This window comes from Gambusia affinis, linkage group LG13 (genome assembly GCF_019740435.1).
Source record: "Gambusia affinis linkage group LG13, SWU_Gaff_1.0, whole genome shotgun sequence".
NCBI classification, from domain to species: Eukaryota; Metazoa; Chordata; class Actinopteri; order Cyprinodontiformes; family Poeciliidae; genus Gambusia; species Gambusia affinis.
The window spans coordinates 3,964,545-3,984,245 of record NC_057880.1 but is presented as its reverse complement, the minus strand read 5'-3'; the positions used below and the strand labels follow the sequence as shown (position 1 = coordinate 3,984,245).

At 41.8% G+C, this 19,701-nt stretch overlaps 1 protein-coding gene across 1 annotated transcript; it reads right to left on the bottom strand.

Moving 5' to 3' along the window:
- Positions 1–5,580: 5,580 nt before the first annotated feature.
- exo1 (exonuclease 1) lies at positions 5,581–19,259 on the bottom strand. The gene is made up of 14 exons (XM_044136728.1): positions 19,134–19,259; positions 18,499–18,675; positions 18,281–18,400; positions 17,867–17,990; positions 17,490–17,627; positions 15,466–15,678; positions 14,304–14,491; positions 14,113–14,215; positions 13,814–14,027; positions 11,618–11,813; positions 8,571–9,075; positions 6,875–6,967; positions 6,289–6,485; positions 5,581–5,819 (listed from the first exon to the last, which is right to left on the bottom strand). The coding sequence occupies exons 2-14, from the start codon at positions 18,657–18,659 to the stop codon at positions 5,735–5,737; spliced, it is 2,337 nt and encodes a 778-aa protein (XP_043992663.1). The 5' UTR covers positions 18,660–18,675; positions 19,134–19,259; the 3' UTR covers positions 5,581–5,734.
- Positions 19,260–19,701: the final 442 nt, after the last annotated feature.

Below are 19,701 nucleotides of genomic sequence, written 5' to 3'. Positions count from 1 at the left end.
ATCAGCTGCATAAATTACAACACTACAGGCAGAGACTCATTACTGGAGTAGAAACAGGTGAGTGATTGCACTGATGAATGGCAGCTGGGAGGGAACATGAACAAGTCAACTCTAAAGAATCAGAACAAAGAGATTGAACTGAAGGTGACAACAAAACTCAGTCCAACCGATCATGAAAATGTTACAAAATGAACAGTAACCTCCAAATCGAAACATCCCGTCTGTGCTCCATGCTACCCCCCCAGAACATCAGCTTGTGTGGCCCAACTACGGTCAGTCATTGCCTGGCTGAGAATGAGCTCATTGTTTTCAAGGCTCGTGAAAAGCAGCACCCAAATACAAACAAACCCAAAGATATGAATCAAAACAGTCATTCCGTACCTGCCTGAAGAGTCTCAGTGGGGATTTTGGTCCAAGAACAACAACCAGACCAAACAAGCAGCACGAGACAGCAGGCTGAGCCGGTTCAATCCAGATCCTTGGAGAGACAGACCTTCTAGGAGACAAATAAATGCTGCGGCTGTGTGAGCACACAGTTCAACACAGCAGAGTCAAACTGTCAAAGAAGGTATGTCCGTTATCTGCAGCTAAAGAAGCAGCACATGCTGTGGACATGACCTGAGCAAGTCTGTCTTTCACTTCTGACAAATTCAGCCAAGCTCAGCTGCTGATTCATATTAAATACTGATATTTGATATCAGTATTTAATATGAAAAAGTGCCTGCGATGGACTGGTGACCCGTCCAGGGTGAACCCCGTATTTTGCCAGGAATGACTCACTGGATAGGCACCAGCGCCCCTCCTGACCCCACAAGATGAAAAAGTGCAACCCCCCCCCCAAAAAAACATAATTTTATTTTTTTGGTCTTTCACTTTGACACTTGTATAAGCTATAAAACCCTCATGGTAAAAGAGTTCCACATGAAAACCAGAAAGGTCAGCCACCTCAAAGCTGCTGGGCGTAATGTAAATGATCGACTGTATGCCTTTTAAATGTAACATGAAATTCAGCCATTTGTATACCCAGTTTCTGTCCTCCTGTTCCCTCAGGTCCTGCTCTTTTTTTTTTTTTGGAAGCATCACCCACAGCATAATGTGACCTCCACCATGTTTTATTCAGTGATCTGACCCAGACTGTTTCTAACATCTAGCGGTTTATCTGAGCAGTGAACGTTGTGGGTGGATACCCGTGTCTTCACAGCAGTGCCATCGGAATGGGACTGAGCAGAGCCGAATAAAAACACATTCCACACTTTTCAGATTTTTATTAGCAGATGAAAATGTAAATCAATGTGTGGTTTTCCTTCCTCTTCAGTACTATGATCTTTGATATGACGGTTTATCTAATGAAATCCCATTATAAATGCAGAGACATTTCTGGTTCTCATGAGACAAAATGTTAAAGGACCGAGAGTAAGAATATCTTTTCAAGGTGTGATATTTAATCTGTCTGGTAGTTAATAGCTGTCATGTGTTGCTTCATAAAGAGCTATATTAAAGTTTAGTGTGAATTTGTGATGAGCAAACCGAGCGGTACAGAGACTGCAGGTGCTGGTGGGGATTCTGTTTGCACATGTCTTAGCTGCCGGTTGCTTTTTTTCCAAAATCACACAGAAAAGAAGAAGAAGAAGAAAAAGAGTGGTTCTATGATCACGTTTCCTTCGCTAGCTTCTCTTCAGGTCTTAACTTGTGGCCTTTAATGAATACCTGTGGAGCGGCATGAAGCAGGCTGGGAGTCTGTTAAACAAAACACACACTCACACACACACTACCTTTTTGCTACAGTGCCAAATAGATTTTCAACATCTCTCTAAGCTGTTTGCAGGTTTTCCTGTCCATTCACAATGCAGCGCTCTAATTCAGACTTGGCCTTCTGCTCGGTTCAAAGTAAAATTCCTGCATTATCACGGCCTTGTTTCAATACTGCATGATGGCGGGGAGGTTGGAAAGGGGGAGGTGCGCTGCATACTTGTTGATAGCTCACTGCAAGCATATTGTCATTCCGGTACAACTGCTAAGTGCTACCTATCGCAACAAAAGGTATGAGGAGAATGTGCAGCAATGCGCGTGCCATACATGCCACAAAGCAGCACTGAAACCAACTCTGACACAGAAGTGAAATATGTCAAAACCTCCATATAACTTAACTCGTCAGAGGCTGCACCTCAAGACGAGTTCTTTACTGTCCTGTGGAGAAAGGAAACGCATTTCAACAAAAGAGGGAGTTTCATTAGCACCGCAAAGTTAAACAACAATTAGGGAAGCAATTTGCAAAAAAACTAATGTGCAATAACTCTTCATTTTATATAGATCATCTTTCACAGATCAGAAATTAAAAAAAAACTGCACTTCACACAAAGAGAGCAGAAACACAAATAAATAAAATGGGAATCAATAGATCCAACTCTTGCAGACCCAACTGGGACAACGTCCTCAGCGTCCCAGAGGTCTGCAGAGGTATTGGAAGAAGATTTTCCAGCACAGACCTCTTCCTTCGGTCGAACTAAAGTTCAGTAAGGCTGATGCACTGGAACGGGAGCCGTGGAAACCCATTCCAGAGCCTACGGGTATTCTTCACTAATCGTTCCAAAGGCAGCTTTGATGTGTTTTGGATTATTTCTTTGTTGGAACAAGTCTTGCTTGAAGCGGACATGCTGACATTAAGGAGAAGGTGATGATTTTGGAGGCATATATTTGTTATTCTTGTTTCCTTTGTGCTGCACACACTAGTCTGACTTAGCAAAGAAACAATCCCACAGCATCATGCTACTCCTACTAATGCCTGACAGTTGGTGTTCTTAAACTCAAAATCTTCAGACAGCCTGATCATGGAGCTTTTTTCTAGAAAGCATTGGGCTTGTTGGTGCCAACTGCTTGAATAAGCCTGGTGTTGATTTCAGAGGTCTTCCTTTCTTAATGAGTCCAGAATGATGGAAAACGTTCATCTCTGTGATCAGTAATCATGTGTTCGATAACCCTGTTTCATTTACTCTGTTGGTCAAACAGCTTTTGGTTCATGGCAGATTTGAGTTTTAGCGATCTCTGAACATCCTGGCTTCCTCTCAACTCAAGAGTGACAGTTTGGGTTCCAGGACTTAAGTTTGGCAAACTAAAGAGAGCCGTATAGTTGTCTGGTGTATTTATGTTGGAATTGACAATTCTTTAGGAAAAAGCCCTGAAAGTCTTCCCCAGCTTATGTACATCTACATTTATCCTTAGACCTTCACTGAGTTCCTTAAACCTGAGAGCCAAGTAGAAAAAAAATCATCTACATATTGCTGAACTCAATAACATTTGGACACTAATGAAACCTTTTTTCATAAGACTGAAAGAATTTCTGGAACCTTCAGTCCAGTTCAGTAATGAATTAGGTAAACATATGCACAATTCTAATCTAATCTGTGTGGATTATATCAAATCTAGAATATTTCAAAACTCTTTGTTCTTAAAAGTTGTGTGTTACACACTCATCCCAACAGTTACCAGAGAAAACTTAAAAGTCGAAATTAAGATCATATATCTATGTTGGAGGATGTAAACTTTTGACCTCATGAAGACAGAAGAAAACTGTCTAGAAGGACGCAGAAGAGGGTACCCCCCCTCCTCCCCTCCCCCAACGCACGTTATTTACACTCAAATGAACTGAAACAGGTCAATGAAGAAAACTAGTCATCAGTTGTTTTAATAGTTTGCAGCTCGAGTGACTGAATGCAAGTGTCACACTGGCTACCTCTGACTGAGGATGTGGTGAAACCGTGGTAGAGACTTCCTTCCAGCAATGTGCCACTCAAAGATAGAACAAAAATGATGTTCCTAGGTAGTTGGGACCACTCACTGCATTTCTAATGACAGCTTGCTCTATTTTTCACTTGTATTTTTTTTTTAAGTGAAATTCAAGTTTTATGTAGATGGCAACAACAACTATAAAAAAAGCAGCAAAGAAAGTATAAAAGATTTAATGGAAAGGATTACAATGTGTGATAAGAACATAAAATGGAGAAATCTGTTCAGTAGCCCAGTCAACTGGAAACATATAAACATAACTTAATAAAACCACAGAGAGCTCTCTGACAAGTTACTGACACACACTGAAGAAGTTACAAGTTTTAATTGCAGTTCTGTATGAATTCAGAAAATGTCAGAGTGGCAACACCCGTTATAGGCAGCTCAGATCAGGAGACTTAAAGGGAATGTGGTAAACCTGCATTCTGAGCGTTCTGTGGAGCTGGGTGAGAAACAAGGTGAAACTTTAGAGACAAGCGCTCACACAGAAAAGCTTCGGCATAGAGCATAATCAGAATGTATACCCAAGTTACCTCTGCTCATTATTTGGCTGTACACCATTATTCGAGCTGGTAAGGGAACCAATCTCTGCATAGATTGGTTCAGTCAACTGGAAGCAAAACACATTCCTACCGTTCTGCACCAGTCACACACCAGGACGTTTACTTCCTCAAGCGTTCCTAAAGAAACTTTTGGGAAGTTGCCTCACAACTTAGAACAACACTTTGTTCTCTTTATAAGTTACATTTTAATACTGAGTTGCCAACAGAGGAGAAAGAAGAAAAAAAAGCACATTTTTGAGCTGCGTTGACATGAAATCTATTGATGTTTTCCAAAGTATTTTCAGGATGAAGCTGAATGCTCTCCTTCAGTTTTTCAATGTTTCATGAAATCCATCCTTGAAGTCCCATTTACAACCAGCTGTAAGGATAAAAGAACCCAAGATGGAGAAAAAACTGATTTAAAGCAACAAAAATGAGAATTGATCTAAAATGAAAAGGCTTTACACCATGTTACAGGAGCACAATGCGAAGGTCTGCCGTCACTAATCATGCTCAGACCTGGTATCTAGATCAGCTCAGGTATTCTGTCCCACAGCAAGACTGGAGCGACTTATGGCAGAAACCGTGATAATCTCCTTTAGATAAACACAATGTGAAGGAGGCTAGAAAAAAACCAACTAGAAAGAAAAAAAGCCATTTCAAGGTGAAGGTCTTCATTTCACCTGCTTAGCAGACAAATACAAACTTCAGCTTCCTGAGTGATGAAGGATACCTGCTGAGGAATCCAGTAATCAATGCTTGTCTTTCTTAGTCACAGTTTTAGACTATTGCGGGAAAGTAAAGTGGCAACCGTGAAGAAACGCACATGGAATGAAAAGTTTAGGCATTTAGACACACTTGGCTCAAAATAAACACCCTTCAGATTAAATCAGAGCACAGGATTTTAAATCTGTCATCTCTGGTTCGGAGCACTGGAACAGGATCGTGTTAGGAGACATACCAAAGGTCTGAATCAAGACATGCCTTACATGAGCAAATACCAACAACAAAACAAAAACTACAGATTTCACATCCAGGCATCTTGTTCACTCAGGAAGAAATACGAGCCCAATGATTACTGTGTCTTGATTTTAAGTAACAGAATCCATGGAATGGATATGAAAATGGCTCAAGGCATTTTATCAGAGGTACACACACACACAGACATACCCTGTGTGTTTTGCAGTAACTTTACCTCAGGGCCTGTAAGGCAGCTGTTGCAGCTACAGCCCACATGACCATTGTTCATGAAAAGCTCCACATGGGACATGTTTGGATGCTGAAGATGTTTTTATTTATTTAAAAATACAGTTTACAAGTTGATGAGAAATTATTGACAACATACATGGTATGTGTAAAAGCTTTGCTCTCAGAGCAGCAAGCAAAGCGATGCCCTCTGCCCTCTGAGCTCATGTAGGCTGAGGAAGCAGCAGGTTGTCTTTCACTGGAGACATCGGCTCTCCTTTCTTGGAGGAGCTGACCTTCACAGTTTCCCTGAAAACACACACACACACACACATATATGAGATCTGGTGGGTTTCCACCTTTTAATGTCAACATTAGCTTCATACTCATATTTTGTCGCGTTACAACCACAAACGTATTTCATTGGAATGTTCTGTGAAAGACCAACACAAAGTGGTGCACAATTGTGAAGTAGAAAGGAAACGATACACGATTCAAAACACTGCTAACAAATAAACTGAAAGGTGCGGTGTGCAAAAGTATTCATCCCCCTTTTTTCTGAGAGCAACAAATTGCCTGCAGAAGTTGTCTGATGACTGCTAATGACTAAATAAAGACCACCTGTGTGTAATCTAATATCAATAAAACCATACAGCTGCTCTGTGACAGGGAAGAGGCACCGTTCCAATTAAAAAATATTCAATATCACATCTGAAAATGTAGATTATTACAATGGAAAACATCTTGCCTCACTGCAAATTGTCCATTGTTCTCTTACTTTTTATAGCTAAAGTTCTTCCAGAGGCTGCTTATGGTGGCCTGCACTCCAGGGTTGTTCTCGTTATTGGCTGAGGAACATTTCTTCCCAGAACCTGCAGCCTTCTTCCTCAGACCGCTGGCTCTGGCTGGGCCCAACGTCGACGTGTTCACCGCCTGATTCCGCGTGCTGGATTTCGGCTTGGACAGTCCGGAAACCTGAACACAGCATGTTCCCGTCACAGAAGGGAGATCTGGCTATTGAATGTTGTTCAGTGAGTTGAAGACGCCTGTGACAGATAGGTTCCCACCACTACCACATGCAGTACTGTCTGCCAAGCTTCTCTCATAGTTAATTCTAAAAATTCTGTTTACTTGATCAGATGTTCCGTAATGATTTAAGTCACTGCCAATCCAGATCTCATAACATTCTTGTTACTTGTATAAAGGATCCGCTAAGATTTGAATAGTTCATTAAATCAGCTGTTCACTTCAACAAACTTACACAGAACGCTTAAAACTGAAAGTAAAAATAAATATACTTACAGCGATGCACTGTTGCTTTAAAAACAAATGAAACCGATGAAGAAACCAAAGTGTAAACCCACCTTTGACCCCAGCATGCCTGGTTTCCTGCAGGTCTCTGTGAAGGAAGCGGGGCTTTCTGTCACCGGTTCTGAATCAGTGCTTGAATTCATCTCCTGACAAACAAAAAAACAAAAAACACATAAACAGAAACCCATGAGAACATGAATCAGATTCCCAGAAAATCTCTACGTTTCAACCCAGTGTGTGTGTGAGTGCAAAAGTCTTGATTTCCCAGCCCATCTGTTCATCGGTCTTCCAGGTTGTTACTACTTTTCTGCCACTGCAGATGAACAGCATCAAGATGCAGTTGGTCCATTAAACGTAGGGCTGGACAATATGTCAAAAAAAGCAATTCATATCAGTCATACTGACAATTATCAATAACTACTGATTAGGTTTTTTGATGTCAAATATCTAAAATACTGTCAAACAGACCTTTTCTATTTGATCCAGTTTTCACGCTACGCCAGTTTTCATTTTCAAATTTTATTAGATTTTTTTTTTTTTTATGAGACACGGTGGCGGAACGTGGCACTGCTGCTCCATGAGTTACTCTGCAAGTTGTTATTAGGTAACCACAAGTTACTCAACCAGTTGTTGCAAGGTAAGCAAAGGTAAACGTCGCTTAGCAGACTGCGAGCGGTTGAGCGGCTAAAGCCTTTCATCTGCCTACCTCCCCCAGAATGCTGTGTGGTTCTGAATTGGAGTTCAGTGAAATTGTTAAATAGCCCATCAAGCGTAATATCTATTGATACTGATTATGTGTCCATTTTGATATATATTGTTATTGACTTATTGTCCAGACTTGTTCTAATAAGGAATGACTGACGACCCAGTCCGTTCTCCCTTTGCGGTACGCTACTTAACGCTAGGAGCTGTAAGGGTCAGACTGGGAAAAGCAAAGTCAGCAGCACAGATCATGGTAATGATGGAAAAAAATAAAAAATAAATACTGAGCAAGGGGCTAAACAAGTTTCCTTGCATTGTATTGTATTAATTTAGACATCTGGATACTGCAACACAGAGCCCAGGATGATCCACAAGACTCAGGTGACAGAGGAGATATAAGCCACGCCCCTTTCATGGTGTGAATGGCAATGACCTGTACAGGTGGCTGGCTTGCTGAGGACAAACACCCTGATAGGCTACTAGTAAAATGGCATGTAGTAGACATTTAAGTAATTGTCAGTGAGACAACACTGGTTAATCACTCCGGTTCTGATTAACGTCCAGAACGATGGAGAAAAAAAAAAAAGCAATGTGAAAGTCTGCACAAATATTACTTGAAACAAATCCAGAAACACAAACAAATCCCTGCTTCTCGAAAGCAAAACCAAGAAATGAGACTTCAAATGAGGCTTCAGTCAAAGCCTCATTTCGTCTCAGTTTGTTTGTAGATCAAAGTTCATTTTACTTCGGTCTGCATCGGATGATGAGAATCAGAATTTGAAACCGTCTCTGGTGGTTTGGTTTCTTTTCACAAAGAGAAAACTCAAACTGGAAGCTGTCACTGAAAACCGCCGAGAATATTCAGTTTCCACAGGAAGCAGACACGTGTAGTCCAGCCTAGCTGAAAACATAGCGAATGTTCTCCTTTTAGTGGTCATTTTCTAGGAACCATTCTGACAGTTGCATAGGGCTTTACGCTGTATGAAACAGTAGTTACCAACAGAGCTATGAACACAAGTAAAGGCAGCAGAAAATCCTGGAACTTACAGTCTCTTCATGGGAGGAGAAGGAGCAGCTGAAGGGGAGGACGTCCTCTTTGTGAAAGGAAGTGGACAGGGACTGGGAAAAGTAAGCACTGTCCTGGGAGGGGGGAGACTCTGGACCAGGATCCTCATTCTCAGATTTTCTCTCAGGGGAATTAGAGCCTGCAGAAAGCTGACAAGATGTCTGAAGAGTTGAGGAAGTCTCTCTTTTGTAGTGGAACTGCTGCAGGGCGAGGAGGCCTGAGGGGGTCTTTGCCGCTCTGCAGAGCCCAGCACTGGAGGAGGCGGAGCCTGACCACTGGAACAGCTTCGGCCCCTCACTGGATGAGGTGGGGGGGGTTTTGGCAGGGGAGGTAGGAGGGCTGGGTGTCTCTACAGGTGGAACATCAGGACCGTCCCTTTCACCGAGTGAAGACTGGTCCTGAGAAGGGTCCCCAACTGTCCGCTCTGGGTCCCCAGCAGACGCCTCGGTGCTCTCAGTAATTGTTGAACTTGATTTGCTGAAGAATCTGCAAAGGAGGATACGCTGAGATTACACTGAGAATTCAGGCTTTGGAAGAAATGCCTTGCAACATACATTGGTGGAAATGTGTGAATGAAACCACAACAGGTTAAAAAAAAAAAAGTCTGAGTAGTGAGCTGACGAATGAGGAAAGAAAATTTGTCAAAAGGTCAATGAACACAGAGAGTGGCCAAACATGCTGGCTGACTGCAGTCAGCTGTGACCTGCTATTGGAGCACAAATAAACAAAACAGTGAAACAGACCAATGTGGTTGTAAATGCTTAATTTCTCTCTAAAATTATTATTTTTTTAAAAAACAATTAAGGAGAGCTATAGTTAGCCTTTAATGAAAAAAAAAACAATCCATATTCTGTCAAAAAGACTAATCAACAAACACCATCAATTTGGCCCAAGGTGGTTTTGTTTGCAGCATTCCTCTGGCTGAAGTGCAGCACCATTTCTCTCTTCTACACCTCTAAACACAGGTGGGACAGGTCATTAGTCCGTCTATCAGTTGCCTGAACCCATCTCACCCATCTTACGGCAACAACATGAAGACAGTTCTGAGAACATGGTTTTGGAAAAGTTACATGGTTCAAACCTAGTTGAGATTACTTTAAACTAAAATCTACCAGGGATAGAAAAAATGTTGGGCTCCACTGCAACTGAACACGTTATTAAAATGAGTTTTGTTTGTCCTGAAAGCTTTTAAAGGACCCTAAACGAAACACAAACAAAACATGAGAAACCTGAGCAGCAGTGAGAAAAGGGTGTGGATTTCCATGAACACACTCTGATTTTCTGTTTGCAACCTGCCAACCAACTGATGATGTCACATGCAGCGCTAAAGATGGATAGACTTTCCTGTAAACAATGAGAAATGCTTCCGGTGGCAGTTCATTATGTGGGCTCTTTCTCACAAACCTTTAGAGGATCACAGCATCAGATGAACTGTAGTCTAGTTCCAAACAGCACAGTTTAACCAACATAAAAACCCAGGCAAATTCCTCTGAGTAGAATGGAGGAAATGTCTCAGGATCGTGTTCATGAATGAGGGAAAAATGAAGCGGGAGATTGGTAGACAGATTGGCGCAGCGTCTGCAGATTAGCCAGTCTGTTGTGGTGAAGAGAGAGATGAGTCAAAAAACCAAGCTCTTGATTTACTGGTCGATCTACGTTCCCATCCTCATCTACGGATACAAACGGCCGAAATGAGTTTTCTCCGCAGGGTGTCTGGACTCTTCCTTAGAGATAATGTGAGAAGCTCAGTCATCCAGGAGAGACTCAGTGTAGAGCTGCTGCTCCTTCAGGTCCAGAGGAGCAGTTGAGGTGGGTTGGATATCTGGTCAGGACGCCTCCATGGTGATGTGTTCCAGGCATGTCCCACTGGGAGGAGGCCCCAGGGACACAATGGAGGGACAATGTCTCTCGGCTGACCTGGGAACACCTTGGGATTCCCGAGTGTTTCACTTATCCCATAGTGTTGTATAGTGGAATATTTCAAGAATTTCAGGCTTTTAAAATGGCTTTCTCCACCAAAGTATGACATGTGGTCCAGCCGTTCACTCACATTTATTTTTTGGGGTCACTGATTATTGTGAATGACTGTACAACAAGGGTTCGAAACCACACCTGGTCCTAAAAGTAAAGCCATGCTTGTACATTCATGGCAAGCATTTAAGATCATTCAAGTGTGGGGCGTGCTGTGGTGGCGTAGGGGGTTATGTTTGGAGGCCTTAGTCCTCGATGTGGACGTCGTGGGTTCGACTCCCGGTCCCGACGACCTTTGCCGCGTGTCTTCCCCCCTCTCCTGTCTGCCTACTGTCGCAAAAATACGAGCCACTAGCGCCGCAAAAACTCTTCGGAGAAAAAAAATAGTAAAAAAAAAAAAAAATTATTCAAGTGTGCAAAATGAAATAAAACAAGTAAATCAAATTTGAAATTACACAATTTACAGAGATCATCTATAGAGTTTCTAAAACACAAGCAAGTAAGATGGTTTAATGCTTCAAAGCTTGTCAAATTCTAGTTCTTTTTCGCTGAACCGTTAGGCATGGCATTTTTTGGGTTTGTTTTTCTCTGCCATTTTTCTGTCAGCTTGTTTCATCTGCATGGAGAGCTGCTTTGACTGCATGTCATCTGTTTACCGCGGAAATCTGTATCCAAATGAACGTACCCACATCTAGAAACAGCCTCTGAGTCAGTTGTCCATTTACGTTTTGTCCTTTTAAGAAGGAAGACGGCGCATGTTGGGGAGCCGACACGCCTAATCCCTTCATCCAGTTTGACTGGAATACACTCAAATGAAAGCTGAAAGTTTGCATGTTGTGTCCATCAAATAACTATTGTTGGAATGTGATGGCTGGTGCCAGATGTTACTGAGAGTCATGGCTGAAGATCTTCTTTTAAAAGACTTATCTGAATATTTCAGTTAAAAACAAACAAACGAAAACCTCTGTAATGATTCAGAGGACTGAAGAGTCGCCTGTACTAATTGGCTATAGTGGCGTACAGCCAATTAGATGATGTGGTCTGACAGTGACATCACCTGCTGTGGGTGGCCTGCCTGCCATCGTCCTGGGACTCGTGGTTTCTCCGCTGCAGCAGGGTGGTGAAGGCGAAGCAGTTCTGTGGCCGAGGCTGGCTGCTGGAGGTCGGCTTGTCTTGCCGCGGCTCTAACTTGGAACGTTTCAGCCCTGAACTGGAATACTGCTGCAAAACGTCTTGATCCGATACACAAGAATCTTACAAGGAGACAAAAAAAGGTAACAGACATGTGTATTTATTTATTAATCTATTCTTTTATAGTTGGATTATATATTTATTAAACAGACTGTTATGAAAATCATTACAAGGGCAGACCAACTACAGAGTTCTAGTTTTGCATAAAATATGTTATGGTTCAATTATTCAGGTGGAGAGGATATGAAACATATTTTTCAATTTTAAAGATAAATAACAATAAAATGTTTCATTCCAAAGTGAAGAGAATCTGTCAACACTCATCCCAGTGCATTATGCAATTTTATGTAGAGGTAAACATGTAACCGCACCCATCTGAACTACTTTATATGCTTTAAGGTGGAGTCAAAACACTGGACTTCAACCCAGTCAGACATTTGAGCTCACTGCCTCCTGTTGCATAATAAGCTTCATTTCACCCCAGCAACCTGCTTCCCCGCTTATTATGTTGATGTGGGAGGAGCCAAACACAGCCCCATCTCTGAGCGTTTGACCCCACCGATCACCAAAATGTTTATCATTTCAGGGCGGGAGGCAAACGTTCCACTTCCTGTGTGTGACAGCAGGTCAATTCAGATTTTAGATTTTTCCCGGCGTATCCATTCACTCTACTAATTAAAGGTGACTTCTGACAGACTTGCATGTGAACGGTTTACAACCCCAAAGCGGCCAGCATCACAGAAGAAGAATGAAGAGGTCACACAAGGACGTTTACGTCCAGATTTATCACGTCAGGCGTCTTCTGATGCAGATTTATGATGTAAAAGTCACATCCAAAGTGACATGACCGTTCAGACTGCAGACGCTCTGGTATTCAATTCAGATCTGGAAGTGGCACAAGTCAGATATTTTGGTGTGATTGAAAATATCAGAATAAGGTTATTCAGACTAACGTGAAGAAGTTGAATATGGGTCATATCTGGGTAACAACATGAGGTTTGGGTTCCATTAGGCTGCTGTGTGGCCTCATGCTCTTCAAACCTGACTCCATTCCTGCCAGAGTCTTTGAACTCTCTCATCCTTACTCAACCTTAACTCCACCTATATGCGAGTCTTTGACTCCACCTATTCTTACTACTTTATGCATTTCAGGCCTGAGACAAATTTGGCAACATCCGGCCGCAGAGGAGTCAATCTTGACTCCGCTGTTTTATGAATTTTCAAACCCAACCGGATTTACTCAGTTACACACTTAAAGACATAATTAAACATTTGACACCACCTACACCCAGTGGATTTTCATTTCAAGCATTAAATTCTCCAATCCTTCACTCCACCCGTCTCTAAAGCACCATGCATTTGACTGAAATATTTCAACCTAACCATCCTTCATCCATTCCACATTTGTGGGGGCATTTAACCCCACCAGCCCATCTCTATCGCATCATATTACTCTGACTGATCCAAATATAAACTTCTGATATTCAATCTTAAACATTTGACTCCAGCCCACCCCTTTTCATTATTTGACTGGCCCCACCCTTACTGGATTATGCATTTAAGGGCAAAGCCAAACATTCACCAAGCCACCCTCCATTAGTAGCTTTTGGGTGGAGTCAAACATTTGATTGTGTCTATCCTTGTTGTATTATAACCCTCTGTGTGAAGACGAATATTTGGCCCCACCCGTCCCTATTGTATGATACGTCTGAACTTTAACAGCGGCCATATTCTTGGCCCATCCATGTAGTGGTGGGTCCCACCGCTGGGGGCTCTGGTAGTTTCATGAGGCGGAGCCTAATCTTATGGTCTCAGATTCTCTGGTCTAGAGGGTATCCTATGAGTCCTGCTGCAACGCTGGGTGCTCCATGCTGCCCACCCTGCAGCATTGTACTCATCTTACCAAAATAACTCTTATTTATGCACAGCTAGATGATTAATTTGGTCCGTCTTCCACCAGCTCAGTGTGTGTAACAGACCATTTTCTCCCCCTGACTCAGCATTTTTCACATATATGTATGACCACAATGAGACCACACAGTGCAGGTAAGGACCAGCTTACCTTCTCTCAGCCTCTTCAGCGGCTGCTCTCTGTGTTGCAGCCTCAGGTGGTCCAGGCTGATGACTCTCTCCTGCCCCCTGGTGGAGGGTGGCTTCTCTGCGGAAACGTCAGGGCAGGGAGGAGCAGTGGAACCTGGCCTGAAGCTCTTGCTCCAGATGCTGACTCCTGCTGCAGACGGGCAGCTGCTCCAGCTGTTGCTGCGAGCTTTGCACGCCTAGAAAGATATTTCCCAAAGTAAAATTAAATGCGAGGATTTTGTTTCTTTGCACTGGGACAAGCATTCGCTGTAGGAAGTCTACCTGTGGACGGGGGCTGTCTGGACTGAAGTCATCTATCCTCTCCATGGTGTTGATGTCAATGTTTCCCAAGGCCATATCCAAGCCTTTGTCATCTCCTAGATTTCTGAATTCATTGCCATTAAGGAATAAATACTATCCAACAAAAAGAAGAATAAAGTTGTTTTGAGGTGTGATGTCAGACTAAAGGGTACATTCCAGCGTAGTGGAGGGAGGCTGGGTCGATGTGTTGAGGGTAAGGATTAAGAGGCACCACGTTCCTCATGGCAGGATCAAACACCAGCTGGTAGAGAAAGGTGTTATTGGCTCTGACGAATCCTTCAACGTAGTCCTCAGGAACCACCACGTTCATTTTCAGGTACTGGCCCATCTTTCTGATCACCTGGCAGGAAGAGAAGAACTCGCACTCAAATCTACTCCAGAAATCATTCATTTACAATCTAGGCTTCAAATTTTGCTGCTGCTTCCTGAAGCTCTCTTTTTTTTTTTTTGGTTCATTACTCCACAAACAGCTATCTCGTCTGCTTGATAACTTACAATGACATGCCAAAAGGTTATGGGTCAAGACAACACAACAGTCCCCGTTAAGATTTGCCGTCTTGAGTTTGGATGGATCAGCAGGAGATTTTTTTTCCCCCACATTCCTATCCATGTTTATTTCTTGCTATGAAAATGATTCATACCAAAAATCACAATGAAACAAAATTGACTACTTACAATGGTGAATTTCTGCTGGTTTTAAAGACAGAGAAGTGGTAACTTGGGAAAAACTGTTATTTTTCTTGTTGGGCTTTCAGTTAGATATACTTTAACATCTTGTGAAAATGACAATTAAGATAGAAAATCTACATGTGCTTTCAGATGGTGAAAACCTGGATAAGTGATAATAATAAGTGAATAATGTACCAAGCAGATGTGTAGATATGCAGCACACAAACCTGGCCAGATTCTTCCTGCAGTCTTGCAACAAACTTCATTAAATTAATGAATAAAGTGAGGCAACAGATTTTCTTGTTATTTTAACACATCCTTATATATCCTAAGACTGAGATTTATAGTTAATGGTAGTCAAGTCTCAAACCATCAGGGTTTAAGACTCCACTGGACCACTAATCATCAACCAGTTTGATGAACTGCATCTAAAAATTCATTATTGTCTATAATTAATACCAAGTTCAGATTTTTGAATTTGGGGTTTCTGAAACTGTTCTACAAACTGTAGGAGAGTCATAGCAACCTTTAAAACTGGTAATCATCTCATCCCTAGTTACCACATTTTACATTTCAAACGTTTCCAGTTTTCCACAGTTTTTAGAACCATGAGAAAAATAACGAAGTTTCAGCTTGTGCACACACCTTCAGAATGTCAGGGTCTTTGGCAAGCCGGAGCAGCTTGCAGGCCTTTCCGAGGCCGATTCCATGCAGGGAGGGCAGGTAATCACAGCCAGCGAGGATGCACATATGGCGAAACTTCTCCTCGGTGAAAACGTTCCCCAGGGAGCGACAGCGGCCCAAGTTCTTCTGATCTATCTCTATTCCGTTGCCGTGCTTGTCCATTTTGAGAATTACCTACAAAGTATTAGGAGAGAACACAAAGTTGGTCAGCCGTTGTTCCTGCCGGTCAGCTAATGCTTGGCATTAAAATCCTGCAGCGGATTTTAGAATATTCCCATCCATCAAATTACAAATGATATAAGGAAATTGCCTTTACTGGAAAACATAAAGCAGTTGTAAAGATATACAGCTTAGTTTTATACATTAGTATTAACATTTATGGTCGTATTTCTCATATGAAAATATCTGGTGGCAGAGTTACACGTCTTATTCTTTCCAAGTTAACAGATGAAACTGATTCTGCTGCTTTCATGAGGCAAAAATAGTACATCGCAGAAATCTGTAGTGATGGAACAAGGGCCTCTGGGATGGAGGGCGTGCAGTTTATACTGATGCTACAGACACAATCATAAACAGAACAAATAGCTACAGAGACAACGGCGAGAAAACGTTTCTACAGAGCTGCAGCGATTCCACAATCACAGACTAACTTACCGCTACATGTCTGCAGCGCTCAGACCACAATCATTTAAACTCCTGTTGAAAACTCAGCTCTTCCTCTGGCCTGTGCCTGAGCAGAGCATGGAGGGCCAAAGTGGCACCTCTTGTGTGGGCCCCTAGGCTATTAAAGGATGAAGCACATTCAGGCTGTCACACAATGGGGCAATGGAGGTGGGGACTTGATTTAATTAGGGCAAAATTATTACTGACAATATAATCAACCACACAGTGCTGTTAAAAGATAACTTTACTGTTTATCAAATGGGATAATTTATGTCACGACACTACATTATCACTAAAAGTAGCACACAATAACTTCAATGAATCATATCACATGAAATAGAAATAGACTTTTAGGAGCTCTGTGTGTTCTGATACCTCATGCTGCTACTGCAGTGGATATACTGATGAACCACACACTGGATGTTTGTTTATTCTCCAGTCACATCAGCTGCTCTCAGATAATCTCATTTTTACTAATTGTGACACTAGTTACTCTGCAGTAACTAGTTTCTGCAGAGTAACTAGAAGAAACTCTGCAGAAACAGTTTGGGGTGAAGATTTATGCAGAAATTCACTTTCTTACACATTTTTCATTCTCTGCCAGTTTGTTTTCGCCTCATTGTCAATGAAGGTTTGCTAAATCCTTATCAAAAAAGTGTAATTATATTAACTATGTCACAAAAAACAACAACAGGGGAAGACATCCGATGGGTAATGGGGTGAACAATATGGACGTAAAGTTTTATCACAATATTTTGTGGTAGTAATGTGATAACAATAAAAGTGATGATAAACTATTTATTACTTTTCTTCACGTAATTGTATGACTGTGACTACGTGTCACAGCAATTATAGTCCCACAAACACAAACAAATTTCTTATCATAAGAATTTAGATTTATTGTTGCCAAATGAAGTTCGGAGGTCTGTAGTGACTGACATCTTCACATTATGCGCTTCAGCATCCACAGACCACGCTCCTTCAGTTTACGTGAGTGGCTGTCGTTTCCAAACACTTCCGTTTTCTTATAATTCAGCTGACGGTTGACTGTGGAATATTTAGGCGTGAGGAAATTTCACGACTGGATTTGTTGCATCCAATCACAGTTCCACGCACTCTTTCACAAATGTTTGTTGAAACAGTCTGCATTCCAAGGTGCTCAATTTTAAACACCTGTGGCTATGGAATTGTTTGGAACACCTGATTCTGATCATTTGGATGGGTGAGCAAATACTTTTGGCAATATAGGGTAACATGATAAAACTTTAAGACCATATTGCCCACCCCTAGTGTTTGGAACTCATTGCTTAAGTTCTACTTACGGTTTTGCAGCCAAATGCCAACAGGTCAGAGTCCTCAGTGACGACAGCCTGAGCGAACCCAGTTTTAGTCAGATAGGCTAGCTGAGCATCGGCTTCATAAGGGGCCACAATGCAGTCCACCCCCCTCTGCCTCGCAGCCTGGACCAGGAAAACATCTCATGTTAGAGCACATCAACATCCCTGCACAAAGGCATAGAATCGGCAATACCTAAGAGTCAGGTGTTCAAAATAATAGAACATTTTATGAAACAATTTGATGTGTTCAGGGATGACTGGTGAAAGACTATACTATATTTCTGTGTCAACTGGGTTGCACTTTCACTTTGTCAGAGCAAGCATTAAAAATGTTATTTGCCACATCAAGACAGAAGCCACACCTTAATAAGGTTATGAGCCATGGCGGGGGTGATGTTAACACAACGTCCGAAGCAGTCTCTGGCCTCTGACAGTTTCCCTTCACGCAGCAGCTGTCGTCCTTTTTGAAGGTTGGCTTCCCTGCGCCTGGAAGACATGCGAGCAAACAGAATTGTCAGTGAACGCAATGCTATAAAAAACAATTTTAGCCAGTTGGGTTGAGTTTAACTGGTCTTGCTGCAGACATAATATAGACTTTAGAGGATGAAAGGAGAACACTGGGGACATTGTGGAATGACAGAAAACAGGGACAATGTATACTAATCATAACTCAGATACTGTGAAATTAAACCATATTGCAATTACATATTGCAGCCCGAGTCAGAATATATTTTTAATGTACACCAAACTATTGCTCAGTTTGGGTGAATACTCACTCTCTGCGAGTCTTTTCCACTTCCTGTTTAGAAGGCAGATTGCGTCCATCAAACACCAGGATGGGTTTAACTGAGAAATTCAACAGCATATCCACAAACTTCATGCAGTACCACACATATCTAGAAAGACAAACAATAAGAGGGAAGACATAGTACAATGGAATGTTTCATGTAGTTTGAATATGTGTTGTTTCCCTGAGAATGATAGAAGAGCTTACTGATCAGTCGGTTCCCCTTTAGCAAGCTTCTCAGCACAGGAAAAAGCTCCTTTATGAAGCCAGCAGTACGTGTCCACAGCCACTGTCTGGCCTTTATATTTTTTAATGTTGACGGGCTCTGCTGCATCTTTGAGGAACTGCAACAGTCCAGATATTCCCATTCTCAGTTTCACCACACTGATCACAAACATGGGGGGAAAAGGGCAGGAATTCACAGTCAGACTCTTCCAGAGGACAAACACACTGTAATAACTACCAACTACACCACCGTTGCGTAGTTCATGATGCAAATAACGGAGTCAATTTTCTTAAACTAGAAGTCAACAACGCAGATTCAGGGTAAAATGGTTAGCTTCGTTGGTTATTTACTCGTCAACTCCTTATGCATTACAGTAATTGGAGGTCAAACTAACACTAAAAAAATGTCAGGGAAGTGACTGACTGGAAAACATCTGAGGAGCAATTTCATCACATAAACTCAATTATTTTGTAGTATTTGTCAGGTTAGAAGTGAACTCGATAGGTTTTGCGGTTGAAAGTTTGACTACACATTGCGCAGCGGTTATAACAGTTGTTTAAGTAGGACACCAAGCATTAATATTCCTAAATAAAACACTTCAAGATGTGAGACTTACCTTTTTGTTCCTAAAACACACAGATATGATCGGATTAACAGCGCAAAACTGGAGCGAGTTTTGGTTTTAGCGGTAAAAAGACGGGATTCAGTAAAAGCTACCACAATTGGCTACAAAGACAAAGTGGGCGTGTCCAACTGACAATCATCCAATAGAAAGTATAATTGTAACGGAAGTGGAAAAAGAAGCTTGACTGTCACACGCACGCACTGTTATGCCGCCGCCCACCAAGGTTCAGTGACGTGGTTGTTTAGTATGTTTGTCCGCAGTCTGAATTACGTACTTGATTTTCAGCGGATCTACCTTTCATCGGAGTTCCATTATCGATCAGTCAATCAACTGTTATCTGTAAAACACCTTTCATAGTCAGATGTAACCGTAATGCAAAAATACTTGTGCTGTTGACACTCAAAGAAGTGACCAAAACGATCAAAACAAGCAAACATTAGATTATTGGTAGTAAAACACAGCTCTCCTTCTCATATTCTCATATAGTTATCAATTTTCTATAGGCTTTAATTATATGCTAGTATGTAACCAAACAGATTTTTGTCACAGGTTCACCTGC